Below are 18865 nucleotides of genomic sequence, written 5' to 3'. Positions count from 1 at the left end.
CATTGCAGAAGACACTCTTCTTGGCTGATTACAAATGGAATCAACTGTGGATGCAGCTGACATGATCATGATCTAATTCTATGAAATGTCCTCATTGCAACAGACAGGCCAGCACTTGCCCAACCAGACAAACAGGTACCACCACTTGGCCAAGTTGACACATGAAGCTGACCATGACAGCTGGCCTTGTGGACATGAGTCTAGGGTGAAATTAAGATGCCGCTAATGAAATACACTCCAGAATTCTCAAAAATGATTCGGAACTGTGGGCAGTGCTTGCTCAGATTTTTATTTTTGATTTAAAATTGATTTTGCAGTAAAGTGACATTTAGAAAGAAAAATAAATATAAGATATTTGTGCTTAAAAGGACACTATCAAGAAAGGGGAAAAACAACCTACAGACTGGGAGGAAATAACTGCAAAACACATATCTGAAAAGTTTTAGTGTACAGTGTATATAAAGAACTCTTAAAACTGAACCATAAAAATACAAATAGCCCTGTTTTTAAATGGGCAAAGGATTTGAATAGACATTTTTCCAAAGAAGATATTCAAATGGCCAATATCACATGAAAAGATGCTATACATCATTGCCACTAGGGAAATGCAAATCAAACCCTCAGTGAAATACCAGTGTGTGTCCAGTGGGATGGCTGTAATAAAAAAGACAGACAATGACAAGTGTTGGTGAAGCTGTGGAGAAATTGGTATCCTCGTACATTGCTGGTGGGAAATAGTGCAGCCACTCTGGAAAGCAGTTTGGTGGTTCCTCAATAAGTTATACATAAAGTTACCAAATGACCCAGCAATCCCACTGCTAGTTATGTACCCAAACAATGTGAAAACAGCATTCACAGAAAAACTTGCACATGAATGCTTGTAGCAGCATTTTTCATAATAGACAAGATGTGGTTTCTCTATACAATAGAATATCATTCAAGTATAAATAGAAATGAGATTCCGATACATGCTACAATGTGGATGAACCTTGAAAACGTTTTGATAAGTAGAGAAAACAGACACAAAGAGCCACATATTGTATGATCCCATTCATATGAAATGTCCAGAACAGGCCAATGCACATGGACAGAAAGCAGATTAGTTGCCAGCACCTGGGGGAGGGAAAATAAGGAGTGACTGCTAAAGCGGTGACTTCCTGGAGTGATGAAAATGTTCTAGAATTAGAGGTATTGGCTGCACAATTCTGTGACTCTACTAAAAACGGCTGGTATACTTTAAAAGGGTGAATTTTGTGGTATGTGAATTAGATCCTTAAAAGCTTTTACTAATAAAAAATTATTGGATAAGACATTGTGCTGGTTTGAAAGTATTATGTACCCCCAGAAAAGCCATGTTTTAATTCTGATACAATCTTGTGGGAGCAGCCATTTCTTTTAATACTAATTTAACATTGTAAAACAGAAAGTTTTGATTAGATTATCTCCATGGAGATGTGACAATTAAGGTTGTAATCTTTTGATTAGATGGAGATGTGACTCCATCCATTCTGGGTGGTCTTGATTAAATTGCTAGGGTCTTTAAAAGGGGAAACATTTGGAGAATGATAGAGCCTACAGAAACAACAGAAGCCTCGGAGCCAACAAAAACTTCACAATAGAGCAGACAGAGATGCGGACACATGGAAAACAGAGACAATGATGTTTGGAGATGCTTGGAGCCCAGCAGATGTTGCCATGAGATGTTAAGAAAGCCAGAGTCTGGAGAGAGCCAAGGGAAGCCAAGAGGTGAAAGCCAGCCCTGGAGAAGTAAAGTGAGGAACCCCCACAGGAGCAGAGGCTGAAATCAACGGAGCCCAGGAGCAAGGGACAAGCAGATGCCAGTCGCGTGACTTCCTAGCTGACGGAGGGTTCCTGACCCATCAGCCTTCCTTGAATTAAGGTATCTGTCCATGGATGCCTTAGTTTGGACATTTTCATAGGCTTAGAACTGTAAACTCGTAACTTATTAAGTTCCCCTTTTTCAAAAGCCATTCCAGTTCTGCTATGTGGCATTCCAGCAGCTTCCAAACTAACACAGACACCAAAAGCTGAGTCCATGAAAAAATATTTTAATGAACTGGACTTCATCAAAATTAACATTTTTTTCCTGTGCCAAAGATGCTGTTAAGAAAAGGAAAGATAAGCCACAGACTAGAAGAAAATATTTGCAAATCACAAAACTGGCAGAGTATATAAAAGAATTCTCAAACCTCACAAATGAAAGCAAGCAACTTTGTTCTTTAATAGTGGACTTGTCACAATTAAATACAATTTGTGTCATGGACTTGGTTACAGATTCAGTATATATAATTACAACCTGGTAGGATGGAGGACAAATTCTTATGCAATTTTGCAAAAATAAATAAATAAAAAGCTGCGTTGTCATGAAAAAGAGAGAATTGGCTGTATACTATTTAGCCGTTTGTTTTGGTTTCCTGGCTGATAAAACAAATTCCAAGCCATAGGCTGACTAAAACCATGGGAGTTTTTGGCTTCTGGTTTTAAGGTGAGGAGAAGTCCCCTTGTGAGGTGTCACCAAGGCAGTGCTTTGTCCCAGAAGGTTGTGGCACTCACGGGCCGGCTGCCGGCAATCCTTGGTCCTTGGCGTTTCCATCCAGCTGCCTTGATCTCTGATGATGACTGTATAGCCTTTATCTCTGCCTTGATCTCTGATGATGACTGTATAGCCTTTATCTCTGCCTTGATCTCTGATGATGACTGTACAGCCTTTATCTCGTGCCCTCTGACTGTGGAAAGCCTGTGACTAACCTTCATTTGTACCCATTTATCGAGTTTTTCAGCTTCAGAGTCTCGTCCTCACTGAAGACAGTCCCTAATACTTGTTGTAAAGGGTCCGGGTCAGCCCAAAACTAAGTCCAAAGTCACCTTGATGACCGAGACCGGATCTCACCGAAGCAGGCCCTCCTGACTCATGCAGTAGCTTAGACTTTAACTTGTAAGTCACCTGAGCTCACTCACCATCTCCTGCCTGTGACGAAGCATGCGGCCACCCTGCGCCCGCTCAGGACTCAGGTCACTCTGAGGACATCACCTGGGGCCCCTGTGCTCATTTCCCTAAACCGCCCGTCTTTTCTCTAATCAAACCGTCAGAATGGCTGTGGTTCAGGAGACAGATTCGGGGCCGCTAGGCCGTGTGCTCTCCTACTGTGTGTCTGTAATAAATGGTTTCATTCTTTGAAAGCTGTCTCAGGAATTGGTTATTGAGCCTGTCGGGCAAAAGACTCCACAACTTTTGTCCACTAACACACTGCCTGTACTTTTTCTAGGACATCAGATTGATTCTTTCATATGCACATTATCAGCTTCCCATCAAACTACAAAAGCTTCCAAATTGTCCTTTTTTACACTGTCTAACACACCAAGGGGCATCTTTAAACGGGTCCATGTCATTTCTGAAACCTGCAAACGAGAGATAATTTTACTTCCACTGAGTTTGTCAGCCTATTGGGTACGTTTTCTCACGAGAACCCGAGAAACCACAAAAGGAAACACCTTTGTTCCACAACATTGTTCACGTGCTGAATGGAGTCTTGTACTTGCACCATCTCTTTTTGCCTGTGACACAAAAGCTGTCGTGTATGGCCTGGACCTGGCCTGGGCTGTTTTGCTGAAGCGCCTGCCTGGTGCTGGCCCCTAGGCGAGTGTGCTGCGGGCTGGTTAGCCCGTCCCTCTGAGACTGCGGTACCCAGGCGTTTCGGGGACAATTGTCCCAGTCTGTCAGCATTGTTTAGATGATTTGCCCAGTGGCGGAGACTGGTTATGCCTTGGGATATTCCTCCAGGACCAACAGAGTACAAAACTCCGCAGCAGAGCCGCCACGTTGTGCTGTTTCCAGGGTGTTCAGCGCAGACATCGGCGTTCCTGACCCAATTCGGCCATGACCCTCAGCGAGAGGAAGGCCAAGGATCCTGCACCAGCTGGGAGACGGCTTCTGACCATGCGCTGGTCCCAACTCCATGGTTACTGCTGCAGGGTGGCCCTTCTCCTGACAGCCCATGCAGTGCGGATCTGCTGCATCTTCTTTGGCAGTGGAAGTCTGTTCACTGCCACTTAGTAGGTCCACAGGTGCAGTGGGACACTCATGCTCGACCCCATGCACTGACCGGACCCGACCACCTGCCACTCAAACCTGCCCATTGTCCTGGCACGCTGTTTGGCACACTGAGTGCAGTCTCTTCATGCATCAGCTACATCGCCCAAGAAAGCGCAAGATGCGTGTGGTTCCCTCATGATTTGTGGCGTTCTGTGTTGACTCTCTCATAGCACCATCCCAGTTCCCCAGCGACCTCCAAGAACTTGGTGCTTCTACTTCCTGCACGTCACTCAGCAAATGACGGAGGACGAGAGGTCAAAGGTCTTAGAGTTGGTGGTTTGGATGTAACTGTACAGCATTGAAACGCCAACAACAGGAACAGTCTGAAGAGTGTGAGGGTGACGCAGATGCTGAAATCATCAAGGAATCGAGGGAGGGAGAGACCCACAGGTGTGTGGATGACTGCAGCAAGCAGGGGTGGTGCCATGAGGTGACGTGAGTCAGTGCTGGAGGCCCCAGGAAGGAGGGGCAGAGGAGAGGCGAGAAGGGCAAAGACTCCCTCCCCCAGGTTCAGGGCCAGGAGAGCGTGGCAGGGTGAGGCTCGGTTCACCAAAGGAAAAGTGGCGCCATGAGCGGAGGACCAGGGAATGGACTGGGTGGGTGAGGGCCAAAGTTGGTTGCACCTTAACTAAAATGCCATCTTCCCAGGTCCTGTTTACAAATGGGTTCACAGCCACTGCACGGGGGTGGGACCCCAGCATGTGGGGACATAATTCAACCCCCAACAAATGGCAAGTACAAAACTAATAGTAGAACGGATACTGCACTTTTAGCTGAGCTCTCGTGTTTGTGGAGTCTCTTGGCCACCTTGTCCCATGAGGTGGGGGTGGCTCCTCCCCCGCAGGCGGCCAGTGACTCCACTGGGTCAGGGTGGCTGCAGGAGGGCCTTGGCCCCTGAGCCGGGCCACAAAAGGCCACAGCTCTTTCCCCGCTCACCAGAGGGCTGCCTTCAGAGCTGGGGTGCCCGTCAGAGCTGCATCCCCTGAGGGGCTGTGAACAAGCCCCCCGCTGGTCCTGGTCCAGCCACAGGAGAGAAAGGCCTCAGATCAAGGGATGGCAAACTTTTCTCTCTCTTTTTTTACATGGGCAGGCTCCAAGAATCGAAGCCGCGTCTCCAGCATGGCAGGTGAGAATTCTGCCCAAACTTTTTTCTATTGAGGGCCAGACAGTAAATAATTGAGACCATGGGGGTCACATGACTCCCACCCCCACCCCCACCCCGCATTCGTCTCTGCTGACCTGCAGAAGGCAGCCGCTGGGGACACACGACGAGCGACTGGATGGTTCCAGTTGTGCGCGTTTACAGAGAAGGCGGCCCCCAGGCTGTGTGTCTGGCCATCTGTGAGTGAGGCTCCAGCGGCATCGTGGGGTGGAGACCAAGAGTCTCCACGAACCTACTAAGAGGCCATGAAAACCATGCTGTGTACAGCCACCCACACGGCAGGAGGTGGTCTGTTAAGGCAGGTTTGGGCAGAGGCTTGGAGGAGAGTTGGCCAAGAAGGCGTGTGGAGGGACAGCCTTCCGCACAGGGGACCCCGGTGCAAAGCCCTGAGGTGGGAGAGGGCCTGCGGCGCATGGACGGCAGAGGCCCACGGCCCAGGGGCTGCACACCTCCACCTGGCTGTGGGGCCCAGGTAGGTCCTGGGGCCGGTGAGGCTGGCCCTGCCCCAGCGCCCTGCTGCCTTCTGGGCGGCTGTGCCACATCCACCCGCGGTTCTGTTGAGCAGAGGACTTCCCTTCCGCCCCTGCTCCCCAGGACACCACTGCAAGTCCGGGCGAGTCTGTGCTCGGTCACACCACCAGCCGGTGGGGTAGGGTGGCTCCCAGCTGCAGAGGCACCCACGGGACGGGGTCTGCTCATCGTACCGGGTTTGGCTCCATCCTGTGCAGGGCAGCAGCCCCTGGCTCGCCTTTGCTGCCCAAGTGACAGCCCGTCCAGCTCACTGCGGGGGGGGGGGGGGGTAGGGGCCCGACCGGACCGGGCTGGGGTACAGGACAACAGCCGGAGCAGAACGCGCCAGGTGTTGGGGGAGAAAGCGGGGTCCCCGGAGCTCTGGCCGTGTCCATGGAGGGGCGGCCCGGCCGGCTGAGGCCAGGGGACACGTGAGACCCATGGGCTCTGAAAAGGTTCCCTGAAGAAATCCGGGAGAGAAGGCGAAGTCCGGCAGCGCCTGGTCCGCGCCCATCGCGCGCCTCTGGGGGCCCGCGCCACGGAGCCGCGTCTGTCCACCCTCCCGCAGGCCCCAAGCGCAGCCCCAACCCCGCGGCCCCGGCTCTTGCTCTACCCGGGCGCAGCGTCCGGGTTTGAGGGCCGGGGGTCCTCCTCGCGGGTCTGGGGTGCTGCCGCGGGCGCCAGCCGCTGCTCGCCTCCCCTCTCCACCCCCTTCCTCCCCTCTTCCCCCCGCTCCCGGCCCCTCCCCTCCCCTCCCTCCCCGCTCAGCCCCGCCCCCGCCCTCCCCCGGCCCCTCCTCCCGTCTGCTGAGCCCCGCCCCCGGCCGCCGGTACTACCCCCGGCGACGCCGCAGGTTCGGGCGGTCTGTGGGTCCCGGCGGCCCGGGATGGGGCGGGCCCCGCTGCCGCTGCTGCTGCGGCTCTTCCTCCTGGTGCTCTGCAGAGCCGGTGAGTGCGGCCGGGCCGGGGGGGCCGGAGGCTGGGGGGCTGGGGGGCCGGGACCGGGGGCCGGGGGGCTGAAGGGCGGGGGCTGGGCTGGGGGGGAACCCGGGAGTAGGGGGCCGGGGGCCGAGGGGCGGGGGCTGGGAACCCAGGGGAGCGGGGCGCCGGGCACCAGGTTCGGGGGTCCGGGATTCGGGGGTCCGGGATTCCGGGGTTCGGGATTCCGGGGTTCGGGTCCGGGTCCAGGGCGTCCGCGGCGAGCGCGCGGCCGCAGGGTCGCGCCCGGGGCAGGGCGAGGGTGCAAGCCCCCCGTGTCCAGCGCCTCCCCTTCGCTGGGCGCTGCGCCCCGAGGCTCCCGGAGGCACCCCGGCTGGGGCACGAATGTGTGTCCGGGTGGGGCCGGGGAGCCGGGCCGGGTGGGCACTCTCGCGCCCAAAACTCGCCCTGGACCTGGCGCCGCGGGGCCCGGGAGCAGGGACGCCGCCTCCCCAGGGTCCGGCCGGGAAGGGCCGGCCCGCCGCTCCCACGCGGAGTTTATGTGCACTCCACCCTGCAAGGTGGGGCCCAAGGAGGGGGAAGCGGTCTTTGCACCCTTGTTTGGCTCAACAAAGTGTAAGGTACTTGGCAGCGTCGAGGCTTATCCGGATTCTGCCGAGGCTGCGCGCGCGTGGGAAGTCGTGGGGGGCCCCGCCGCGCCCCAGCTGCCCCGAGCGGAGGTGATGGAGGGGTCGCAGGGTGCCAGCGGGCGCGCTTCTTGAGGAAGCTGGAAGAACACTTGGCAGGCTTCACCCGAGAGAAAAGGGAACAAACAGAAGTAATGCCAACTCAACACATCCCGGTCTTCTTCGCTAGAATGTTGCCGTTTCCTGGGGGCGTGCGGCTTTGTCTCGTTTGACCTCGGATGGTCGACTGTGCAGCCACAGCTTTCGCCCTTCCCAGTCACGCGCGGCTTTTAAGAAGACCCGGAAAGTTCGATTTACAGTTAAGCAATTCACTTAGAAATTTCCCCCTTAAGATTCAGTTTAACTGAAAAAAAAATCTAAGTACTGCACCCTCGTTTTCACAGTAATCACACGAGCGATTTATAACTTGGGGCAGCATGGCAATCTGAAACAAAGATCTTGGGCCAAAACCAAGCAAAGAACTGAAGCGGTTCTGTTCTCCACCTCCTCCCCTCAGAAGCTCAAACATTCCTCAGCATTTTGCCAGACCCAGTTTTCGTAATCTGCTTCAAATCTGTTATGTTCTGCTACTAGCGAGGGCTAGCAATAATTAGTTTTGATGTAGTGAATGTGATGTAAATAATGAAAAAAGTAATAGGAACCTTAGTTTTTGTGGAAAATGCAATATTGAGATATAAAGCATTTTAATTTTTAAAAAGTTTTTAAAAGCTGCAAGAAAAAAAGTTTTCAGCTGATCATCAGCCTTAGTCAAATAATCATAAAAAGTCTGTTAAAACCCACCCAGCAGGAAGAATAAAGTTCCTACAGTTTTTCTTTTACCTTTTGCTTTTAATTTTGAAATTTACCAGTGAAAAGACTGATAGTTTTACATCTTACCTTGAGACAATCTTAAACAATGGAATTATTCAGTTAGAATTAGAGCAGAAGTAAGCATACTTTAAGAAATTAAAGATGGAAATTAGGCTCTTTGTCTAGATTTTTTTAAATTGTGGTAACATATACATAACATAAAATTTGCCATTTTAACCATTTCTAAGTGTATAATTCAATGGCATTAATTAATTTAAAATGTTGTGCCACTGTTACTGCCTCCCATTACTAAAACTTTCCATTACCCCAAACAGAATAGGCAGTAACTCCCCATTCCCCTTCCCCCAGCCCCTGGTAACCTCTAATCTACTTTCAGTCTCTATGAATTTGCTTATTCTAAACATACATAAGTGGAATCATATATTATTTGTACTTTTGTGCCAGGCTTATTTCACTTAGCTTAATGTTTTCAAACTTCATGCATGTTGCAGCAGTATCAGAACCTCAGTCCTTTTTATGGCTGAAGAATATTCTTTGTACATATAGACAACATTTTGTTTATCCACTCACCCATTGATGGCCTGCCCCTGGATGGCCTTTTGGCTACTATGTTTCCACCTTTTGGCTACTATGAATAATGTCACAGTGAACATCGGTGTGCAAATATGTGTTTGAGCCCCTGCTTTTAATTCTTTGGGGGTATATACCTTAAGAGTAAAATTGTCATGTAATGTGGTAATTCTGTGTTCAACTTTTTGAGCAACTGCCAAACTTTTCCACAGGGGGCACACCATTTTACATTCCCATCAGCAATTCATTCTCACCAATACTTGTTATTTTTCTTTCTTTTTAGAAAAATAGTCATCCTAACAGGTGTGAAGTAGTATCTCTTTGTGGTTTTGATTTGAATTTCCCTAATGGCTAATGTTTTTTCGTGTGCTAATTGGCCATTTGTTTATCTTCTCTGGAGAAATATCTATGCAAATTGTTGTCCTGTTTGTTTTGTTGTGTTGAGATTTAGGAGTTCTTTGTATATTCTGGATATTAAGCCCATATCAGATATTTGATTTCCAAATGTTTTCTCCCATTGTGTAGGTTGTCTTTTCACTTTCTTGATAATGTCTTTTTGAGGCCCCAGAGTTGTTACTTTTGATGCAGTCCATGTTATCTATTTTTTCTTCTCTTGCTCGTGCATTTGGTGTCATCTTTAAGAATCTGTTGCCTAATAGAAGCTCCTCTTCTTTTCTTCTAAGAGTTTTATGGTTTAGTGCATTTAGGTCATTGATTCACTTTTATTTTATATATGGTGTGAGATAGGTCTTCGGTTTTAAGATTTTCATATTGCATATTGTGAGTCTGAGTGGTTTGCTGAGCAGACAGGAGAGAGATGAGACAGGGTAAGTGTGCGTGTAGGCGCTCCATGGTAGAGGAATGGGTAAATGATTAGGGTTTCAGCGTGACTTTAACCCAAGAATCACGCCCCACAAACAGAAGTGGAAGTGCTGAGCAAGGGCATTTCAGACCTTTCCAGACCTTCCCTTCTGCTGAGTCCCCGCCGGGTACCAGTGAGAAGCAAGACTAGTCAAAGGACAGCCCTCGGGGGGATGGGGTGAGCAAGGCGGAAGTGGATAAAGTGAAGGGGTTCAGCAGCCTGGCCAAGGGTGGCTGTGTGTGCAGGAAAATCCAGCCCTTAGAGTGAACTGGGTTTTACCATATCTTGAGGTTGATGTTTCTCTTCCTGACACTGTATCATATATTATAACACATTGTAACTATTTTTCCCACATTGTTCTAATACATGTATACTTTGTTAAATGGTCTCCAGGGCTTTTTAGAAGCAAGCAGGACGTAATTTAAAAATACATAATTTTTAAAAAACTTATTCTGACCTTTTTTTTTTTTAAACATGGGCAGGCACCAGGAATCGAACCTGGGTCTCCTGCATGGCAGGCCAGAGAGAACTCTGCCTGCTGAGCCACCGTGGCCCTATTCTGACTTTTAAAAGAATGCCAAGTGGAACACAATCATTTGTGTAATTAACCTTAATTTCAGTTTTAACTCTTATTTCTAGTAGTAATTTTGCAATAACCCTTGGAGAAGGCTCAGTGAGTTAGCAGTGAGAGCTGGCAGTAGAGAGTTGGGATCTGGCAATGCCCTGAATTGGGCAATGCTGGCAGGTGAACACCTGAGCCAGGATCTGGTTTCAGTGGGTTTCCCTGCACCGGCATCCGACAGATGTGTATGCATTGCCTGCTTCCCACGGGGTAGCTGGGCTGGGATTTGGAGTCTGCTGGTGTGTCCCTTGCTGGCTGTCTCCTTGGCTTCCCCTCCCACCCAGGTGTGCTGGGTGTCTCAGGGCTTCTCCCTCCCTCTGAGCTGCTTCCCGCTGCTCCCCTGGTCCAGGCTGCCCCACCCCCTGCTCATTTGGCCCTGCCTGGCCTCCCCCCAGATTTCGTATGCTGGCTCCTTCTGGCCATTTGGGGTTCAGCTCAGATGTTCTCCTCAAGAGCCCCCCCATCCTGACCCCAGCCAACATGCACTCCCAACATCCATTGACTCTCCTGGGAGCACTGAAGGGGGCGGATGCCCACCTGCTGTTCTCTTTACCTGTCCGCACCTCGGCCTCCCGCTCCCTTGAAGAGGCCCCGACGCAGAGACACAGCTGGTCCAGGTGCACAGGGAAACCTCCAGGGCTGGAAGGCCTCTGTGCCCACCCCCTCACTCTGCCCCTGGCCGCCCCCCAGCCCCCAGAAGGGAAGAGCTGTGGCTCCTAGCCCTCGTGCTGGGGGGTGGACAGAGAGCAGGCCTTGTGTCCTGGGAGGCCAAACAGGTACATTCCTGGAGAAGTTAGGGAACGAAAGGAAGGTAGGTTTCCTGACTATGTGGGCTTCAAACATATCTTACCCTCCCTCTTAACCATCCCAGCCAGGGTTACAGGGACGTCCAGGGCTGGGTTTTCATGTTAAAAACACGCTTTTCGCAGCTGCGAGCCAGGCCCCCCCAACAGCCCCTTGGTGCCCTCCTGCCTGCCTCTACCCAGCGCTTCCTTCTCGCCCAGGCACGTGAGTTTCCATGGATACGGGAGGCGGGGGCTCCCGGCTGTGCTTTGGGGGCTGGAGCAGAGGCGCCTACAGGGCTTCAGGGGCAGGGGGCCGAGCCCGGCTGCAGACCCACCCCAGGTCCGGGGAGCTGGCTCTGTCCAGAAAGACCTTCACTACTCTTCAGGCTAAGGGAGCAGGGCAGGTGCCAAGCACAGGTGAGCCACTGCTGTCCTGGCCCTCCTTCCTCCAGACTCAGGCTGGGGGTCACTGTTTCTCCCAGACAGGCAGTGATCCTCGGCAGGTCTTCTTTGCTCACTGAAATGCTTCCAGAATTACAGCTTGAAATGCCAGGCCCGAGCTGTAGGCTGCCCCACTCTTCACAGCTTTGGGGAAGGAGCTGTGGTGCGTCTGTCTATCCCGGTGTCCGTCCTGGTCCCATTTCTGGGCAGCATCTGCCTAGGATTTTGTCCCCTGGTCGATCCTGTAGCAGAATTTACCCTTAAGCAGGTGTTGGGGGCCGAGTCAGGGTCCCCCCACACCCACTTCCCATCACATGCGCCTCGAGCAGGGATGGTTCTCACCGAGTGCTGCGCAGAAAGGTGTAAAACGAAACCCGATTCCTGCTCGACTTTTCCCGTAATACTACTCCAAAGTTAGCGTGTAGTTTATGTGTGTGACCATCCAGTCAATTCCTCTCCTTTTTACCAGCTAAAACTAGGTTTCCCAAATGAGGTGTTTTGGTTGCAGTGGGTAAAGGGCCTGTGTTTCTTTGGTTAAATCCTCTGGGTGTGTGCAAGTGGAAGTGTGTACAGGGTGGTGCTGCCTGGGTGTGTGCGAGTGTGAGTGCAGCATGGTAGTGCCTGGGTGTGTGCACAGGGTGGTGCTGCCTGGATGTGTGTGAGTGTGAGTGTGAGCGTGTGTAGCGCGGTGGTGCCGGTGCAGAGGGCAGGAGCCCCAGGTGGACGTGTGACCCGACCCCTGCCCTCTGCGCGGGGCAGCCTGTGCCCCTGTCTTCTCCCGGCTCAGGCCCTCCTGCCGCCCCGGTGCTGGCAGTGCACCTGCAGGGCCTCGGGGAGCAGAGCCCCCAGGGTCCCCGTCCCCAAGCCTCCCCTCTCTGGCCCCTTCTCTTCGCGGAGACGCGGCGGCTGAGAGGGAAGATGGCGAGCACAGCGGGCCGTCGCCCCCGTTTTGTGAGGCCGGGCGGGCGCTCAGGCCCTCTCTCGGGGTCTCCCGGGCAGAGGACCCGGCGGACCTGGGCCTCGCAAGAAGCTGAGCTGGGCAGGGGGCCCCGGGGGCTGGCCGGGCCTGGGCTGCCGCGTCGGGGTCACCTGCTCGGGCCCTGGTGGCGCGTGGTGGCGGAGGAAGCGCAGGGCCTCCCGCCGCCCCCACTCTCGGCTCTTCCGTTTCACCGCCCACCTTCGTTCGTCCTCAGGGCTTCTTCCACTCGACGGTAAAGCAGGGCCGGGAGCCTGGAAGCCGGGAAGGGGCCGAGGAGAAAACAGACCCTTTGAGGCTGGACGCCCGTGCGCCCGCCGCCTGCACCCGGCCGCGTTAGAGGCGCCGAGATCGCCTCGCGCCCGCCCGCGCCTCCGCAGGGCCCTTCCCCGCGGGGCCTGGGCCGGGGCGCTGGGCTGGGGGTGCTGGGCCTGGGCGCTGGGCCGGGGGTGCTGGGCCCGGTTGGCGGGGTGGGGGTTTGGCCGGGGGCGCTGGGCCGGGGTGCTGGGGCTGGGCGCTGGGCTGGGGGTGCTGGGGCTGGGCGCTGGGCTGGGGGTGCTGGGCCTGGGCGCTGAGCCGGGGGGTTGCTGGGCCCGGTTGGCGGGGTGGGGGTTTGGCCGGGGGCGCTGGGCCGGGGTCCCCTGTGCTCCGGGCGCCCCGCAGGGCCCGCCCCGGGGCCGAGCCCGGTGCTCGGGCAGCGCCCTGGGCGTGAGCTGCTTCCCCACGACGCGCGGGCACCTCGGGGCCGTGCTCAGGCAGCCCCGTGACCCGCGAAGGGCCTGCGAGGCTCTCGGGCCTCGGGCTTTCCTGCTCCAGCTCCCGAGGGGTCCGCCCGCCCTGGCCCGGAGAGGCCCCTGTCACGGCTTCAGCGGGTGCGCCGTGGGCGGAGTCGCGAGCCTGCCGCCCCCACTGAGCAACCAATAAAATAAGGGCCTTTCTCTTTCTACCGCGACATTTTTTCTTTCTCACCTGCTCTTTTTTCTTCACAGTAAAATCTTATAAAATATTTAGGAGGCACAGACGTAAGGGGAAAGGAGTCTCGTCTGTATACTCGGCATGAGAGACCAGACCTCAGCAATGCCGTGGAAGCCCCCGGGCCTCCAACCTGGCCTCCTCCCCTCTCCCCCCACCCCTGGCCCAGGGAAAACCATTGCCCCACATTGGTATCTGCCCCCACGTCCCCCAACGCCCCCTTATGCTCCCCTCCCACGGCCGTGTTGGTAACGCTCAGTGGTGTGCATTGGCACTATCCCCATGGGGACTTACATTTGGCAGCACGTAACAGAAAACTTCACTTCATGGTTTAAGCAAAAGGGCATTCATTTTCCTGTAAAACAAGCCATCTTTGGAGCCAGGTTGGCTTTGGAACAGGGGCCCCAGGGTGAGATCAGGGACTTGGTGCTTCGCAGCCGTGTACTCTGCCATCTTGAGCAGGTGGTTTTCAAATTCCTGGTCTCGAGATAGCTGCTGTGCCTCCATGCGTTTCATTCGCCTTCCAGGCAGAAAGCAGCAGGAGGGACAAAGGACAAACCCTTGCCAACCAGCTGATTCTGTCCTTTTTACCAGGAAGAAGCTAATGTTATGTGATGCCGGTGCTATGGGTGTCTGCTACTTACATTTCCCTGGCTGCATCATACTCCAAGGACGGTGGCGGGTCGGGTGTGTTGAGTGTGTTGGCTGGAAAAGCTGCTGGTCAGGCGGGGTCAGGTCCGCTGGTGGGCAGAGGGCGAAGGGCTGGGCACTGACTGGTCACTAAGAGCAGCTGAAATGTGCCTGTTGTGAAATCTCCTGTAAGTAGGGTGCGTTCCCTTCGGCTTGGTTTTTCACTCCACCTTACATTTGTTAACTCCACTGGGGTCAAAACTATGTCCTAGTTCTCTGACCTTTATGGGCAAATATATAAAAACGCTGTAGTTTATTTATCCAGTCTCCTCTTTAATGGGCAGTTAGGTTTTCTAAATTTTTATATTACAAGCAAATGTTGCTACGAACATTCTTTTTATTCTTTTATTTATAGAAGTTTGATTTACATATAATAAAATGCACAGATTTAAGCGTAGAGTTCCACGAGTTTGGCTCACACTGGGGCCCGGCCACGCTGGGGGCTTTGGGGCAGGGAGGTGAGGGTGGTGGGGACTGGAGAGCCTCCGCCTCGCCCTGCAGGCCCTGCAATCACCCCGCACCTGTGAGCCCCGGCTCCCACCCAGGAATGGAGACACCCCTTCTCAGGGCAGAGCAGTGGGTGCAGGTGAGACGGGTAGACTGCAGCGGGGTGTGCTGCCCCACCACCCACCCCACAGAAGATGTTGAACAGAGTTGGATTCTTTAGTTTAACTTTTGAGATAATTGTAGGTTCATACACAGTGTGTGACGTAAGGCAGAAACCCTGTGTGCCTGTTACCTAGTTTCCTCCAGTTAGAAGCATCTTGGAAAGCCGTAGACAGTCTCCCTCCAGGAGGCTGTTGGGTGGACGCCCCGTGCACAGGACATGCCTGCCCACAGGGGTTCCTGGCGGTGCCCGTGTGTAGCCATTGCCCCCCCATCCCCAGCCCCTGGGTGGATGACAAATAAGCTCATGAAAAATTGTTCAACGTCTCTCACCATTAGGAAAGTGCAAATTTAGGCCACAGTGTGATTTCACGACACATCTATTACTATGGCTAAAATAAAAAACAGTGACAACACCAGACGCTGGCGAGAATCTCTAATGGTACTCGTCCTTAAAAGTGGGAGAAGGAGGCAGACAAGCAGTTCCGAGCAAGGCGCCGGGAGAAGGACCCACCCACAGGGGAGGGCCTCCAGGCAGGGGAGGCGGGGCACCCCGCAAAAACACAGGCCAACGGCTTTAGCCCAGTGAGCCCGTGTCAGACCTCTCACCTGCAGGGCTGGAAGATAATGAATGCTGTGGTTTCAAGCAATTCTTGGTGGCAATTTGTTAGGACAGCAAATGGAAAAAGAATGCATTATGATTCCATTCAGACAACATTCCTGAAATGACCAAATGATAGAGATGGACTAGTATTTTTAATTTCAGTTTCTTTGTTCATTGCTCAGTATATAGAAATATAGATTTCAGTATACTTATTTTGTATCCTATGGCCTTGCCAAAATCATTTATTAATATCAATGACGTTTTATTGTTGTAGATTCCTTGGAATTAAATGTAGATAATTGTGTTGTCTACATATAGGGCTGTTTTATTTCTTCCTTTCTGATCCTTCCTTCCAGACGCCTTTTATTTCTTTTTCTTGCTTTATTGCATTGGCTAGAACTCCCTGCTCTCGGTTGAATAAGAGTGTGGGGAGTAGACACCCTTGCCTTTTTCCCTTTCTCAGGGGGAAGCATCCAGTCTTTTATCAACATTAAATGATAATGTTATACTTATCATTAAGTATAATGTTAGCTATAAGTTTTGTATAGATGCTTTTTGTCAAGTTGAGGAAGTTCCTCTTTCTCCCCGTTTTTTTCTGAGAGCTTTTTTTTTTTTTTCGAGATCTTGTTTTGTAACATCAAGAATGGGTTTTGAATTTTATCAAATGATTGATATAATATGTGATTTTTCTTCTTTAGCCTGCCAATATGGTAGATTACAGACTGATTTTCAGATATTGACCCAGTCCTCTATCTATGGGATAAATTCCAGTTGGTCACTATGTATAATTTCTTTTTTATATTGCTGAATTCTGTTTGCTGATTTTTGTTAAGGATTTTCTGTAGTTTCCTTTTATGTGTACTGTGTATCCAGTTTTATTATCAGGATAGTACTAGCGTGATAAAATGTATTGGGAACTATCCCCTCCTCTTCTGTTTTCTGGAAGAGATTGTGCGGAATTGGTATTAATTCTTCAATATTTGGTGCAATTTTCCAGTAACCATCTAAGACTGGATTTTTTTAATGGGAATTTGAAAACAATGAATTCGATTTCCTTGATGGATTTAAGGCTATTCAAATTATTTATTTTATATTTGGTAAATTGTGGTAGGTTTTTGTTTGTTTGTTTTTTAAGAAATTGGTCCGTTTCTTCAATATTGCCAAGGTTATTTGGGTCGAGTTGTTCATGGTATTTACTTATCCTCCTTTCCATGTCTGCAGGGTCTGTAGTGATATTCCTGTTCCATTACTGATGTCAGTGGTTGTGTCTTTTCTCCTTTGTCAGTCCTGCTAGAGGTTTGTTGATTTTACTGATCTTTTCAAAGAATCTGCTTATTTCAGTGATTTTCTTTCAGTTCACCTCTTGTAGTTATTATTTTCTTCCTTCTGCTTGTTTTGAACTTTTTTTTCTCCTCTTCTTTTTTTCTGGCTTCTTGAGGTAGGAGCTTAGATTATTAATTTGGGACATTTCCATCTCATCTAATATGTGCATTTAGTTATTATAAATTTCTCCCTCAGCACTACTTTAGCCGTGTCCCACAAATTTTGTTATATTTTAATTTTCATTCAGTTCAGTGTATTCTTTAAATTTTCTTTGAGACTTACTCTTTAAACCATGGATTATTTTGAAGTGTGTTGTTTATTTTTCAAGTATTTGGAGAATTTTCTTTATCTTTCTGTTATTAATTTCTGATTATTTCCATTGTGGTCAGAGCACACACACAGTATGTTTAAATTCTTTTAAAATTTTTGAGATTTGCTTCATGGCTTACGTAAGTTGGATATCCCATGGTCACTTGGAAAGAATGGGATTCTCCTGTTGTTGTATGGTGTATTCTGGAAGTGTTGATTAACTCCTATTAGTTGATGATGATGTTGCGTTCTTCTATATCCTTGTGTATATTTGATCTAGTTGTTCTGTCGATTGTTAGGAGAGGGATGTTAAAGTCTCCACCTATAATTGTTGATTTGTTTATATTTCCTTTCAATTTTATCAGCTTTTACTCACGTATTTTGCAGTTCTTTGGTTTGTTGCATACTCATTAATATTGCTATGTCTTATTGGTGGGTTGACTCTTTTATCATGATACAGTGTCCCTCTCTGTCTCTGCTAATTTTCTTTACATTGAAAGCTATTTTTTATCTGTTATGAATTTAGCTATACTGCTTTCTTTTGAATAAAGACTACATATCTTTTTTTCATCCTTGTACTTTCAACCTGTCATCATTATTTGAGTAACTTGTCTATATCATCATATTTGAATTTGAACAGCATATAGTTTGGTCATGTTTCCTAAGCCAATCTCTGTCTTTTAATAGGTATATTTAGATCATTTACATTTAATGTAATTATTGATACGGTAGGCATTGACATTTTTCCAGTTTGAGTGGGTTGTAGAATCTCTCCTTCCTTTTAAGTCCTTTTACCCACTGTTTTGGTTTGCTAAAGCTGCTGGGATGCAATATACCAGAAATGGATAGGCTTTTAGAAAGGGAATTTATTAAGGTCCAAGTGACAATTCTAAAGCTGTGAAAATGTCCAAATTAAGGCATCAACAAGAAGATAACTTCTCGGAGGAAAGGCAGCATCTGGGTTCCTCTGTCACATGGGAAGGCACGTGACAACATCTGCTGGCCCTTTGCCCTGGATTTGATGGCTTTCAGCTCCTGTCTCTAGTGGCCTTCTCTCTCTAAGCATCTGAGGGTCCTTTCTTAGCTTCTCTGAGAAAGCTCTGGATTTCATTTCTTGGTTTACTGTCTTCAGATGTCTTGTTTCTGGTTCAGCTCTCCAAGCATCTGAACTCTGCTTTCTGTGATGACTCTTAAGGACTCCAGTAAATCAATTAGGACCCAACTTGGATGGGTGGGGTCACATCTCCATCTAATTAAAAGGTCACACCACAGCTGAGTATGTCACATCTCCATGGAAACAATCTAATCAAAAGGTCCCACCCTGCAATAAGGCTGCCCCGGCAAGATTGGGTTAGGACTGAAGAACACAGCTTTTCTGGGGTACGTAACAGCCTCAAATCATCACACCCTCCCTTGTTTATAATAAAATTGCCTAAAATATTTCCCCTTTGTATGTAGAACCACATCCAACTCTGTTATATTTTTTCCTTCAACCACCAAATATAATTTAGAAAACTGAAGAGGAGAAGGAAGGTGTTTACCCACATTTTTTGCTTTCTGTGTTTTTCCTTCATTCCTGATGTTTCATGTTTCCATTTTTAATCATTTCCTTTCTGTGTAGAGGGTTTCTTTTAGTCATTTTTTAGAGTAGATCTGTAACAAATTCTATTAGTTTTCTTTCACCTGAAATATTTTCATTTTCCCTTTATTCCTGAAGGATTCTAAATTGACAATTCTTTTCTTTTAGCACTTGAGTCATGTCATGCCACTTTCTCCTGGCTGCCATGATTTCTGAAGAGAAATCCACTGCCTTTCAAAATAGTTTATTCCCTATGGATAAGGTGTCATTCTCCCTCTCTCTACTTTCAAAATGTCTTCTTTGTCT

General features: G+C 49.9%; 1 protein-coding gene across 1 annotated transcript in view; it reads left to right on the top strand.

Moving 5' to 3' along the window:
* Positions 1–6617: 6617 nt before the first annotated feature.
* MERTK (MER proto-oncogene, tyrosine kinase) overlaps positions 6618–18865 on the top strand; it is an 86312-nt gene continuing 74064 nt past the window's right edge. Inside the window, exon 1 of the mRNA XM_077133716.1 lies at positions 6618–6733. Coding sequence (XP_076989831.1) covers positions 6673–6733 — 61 coding nt within the window. The 5' untranslated portion in view covers positions 6618–6672. The remainder of the gene's footprint in view (positions 6734–18865) is intronic.

The sequence above is a fragment of the Tamandua tetradactyla genome, chromosome 17 (assembly GCF_023851605.1).
Source record: "Tamandua tetradactyla isolate mTamTet1 chromosome 17, mTamTet1.pri, whole genome shotgun sequence".
NCBI classification, from domain to species: domain Eukaryota; kingdom Metazoa; phylum Chordata; class Mammalia; order Pilosa; family Myrmecophagidae; genus Tamandua; species Tamandua tetradactyla.
Note: the sequence above shows the minus strand (reverse complement) of the source record. Positions and strands in the feature narration are given on the sequence as shown.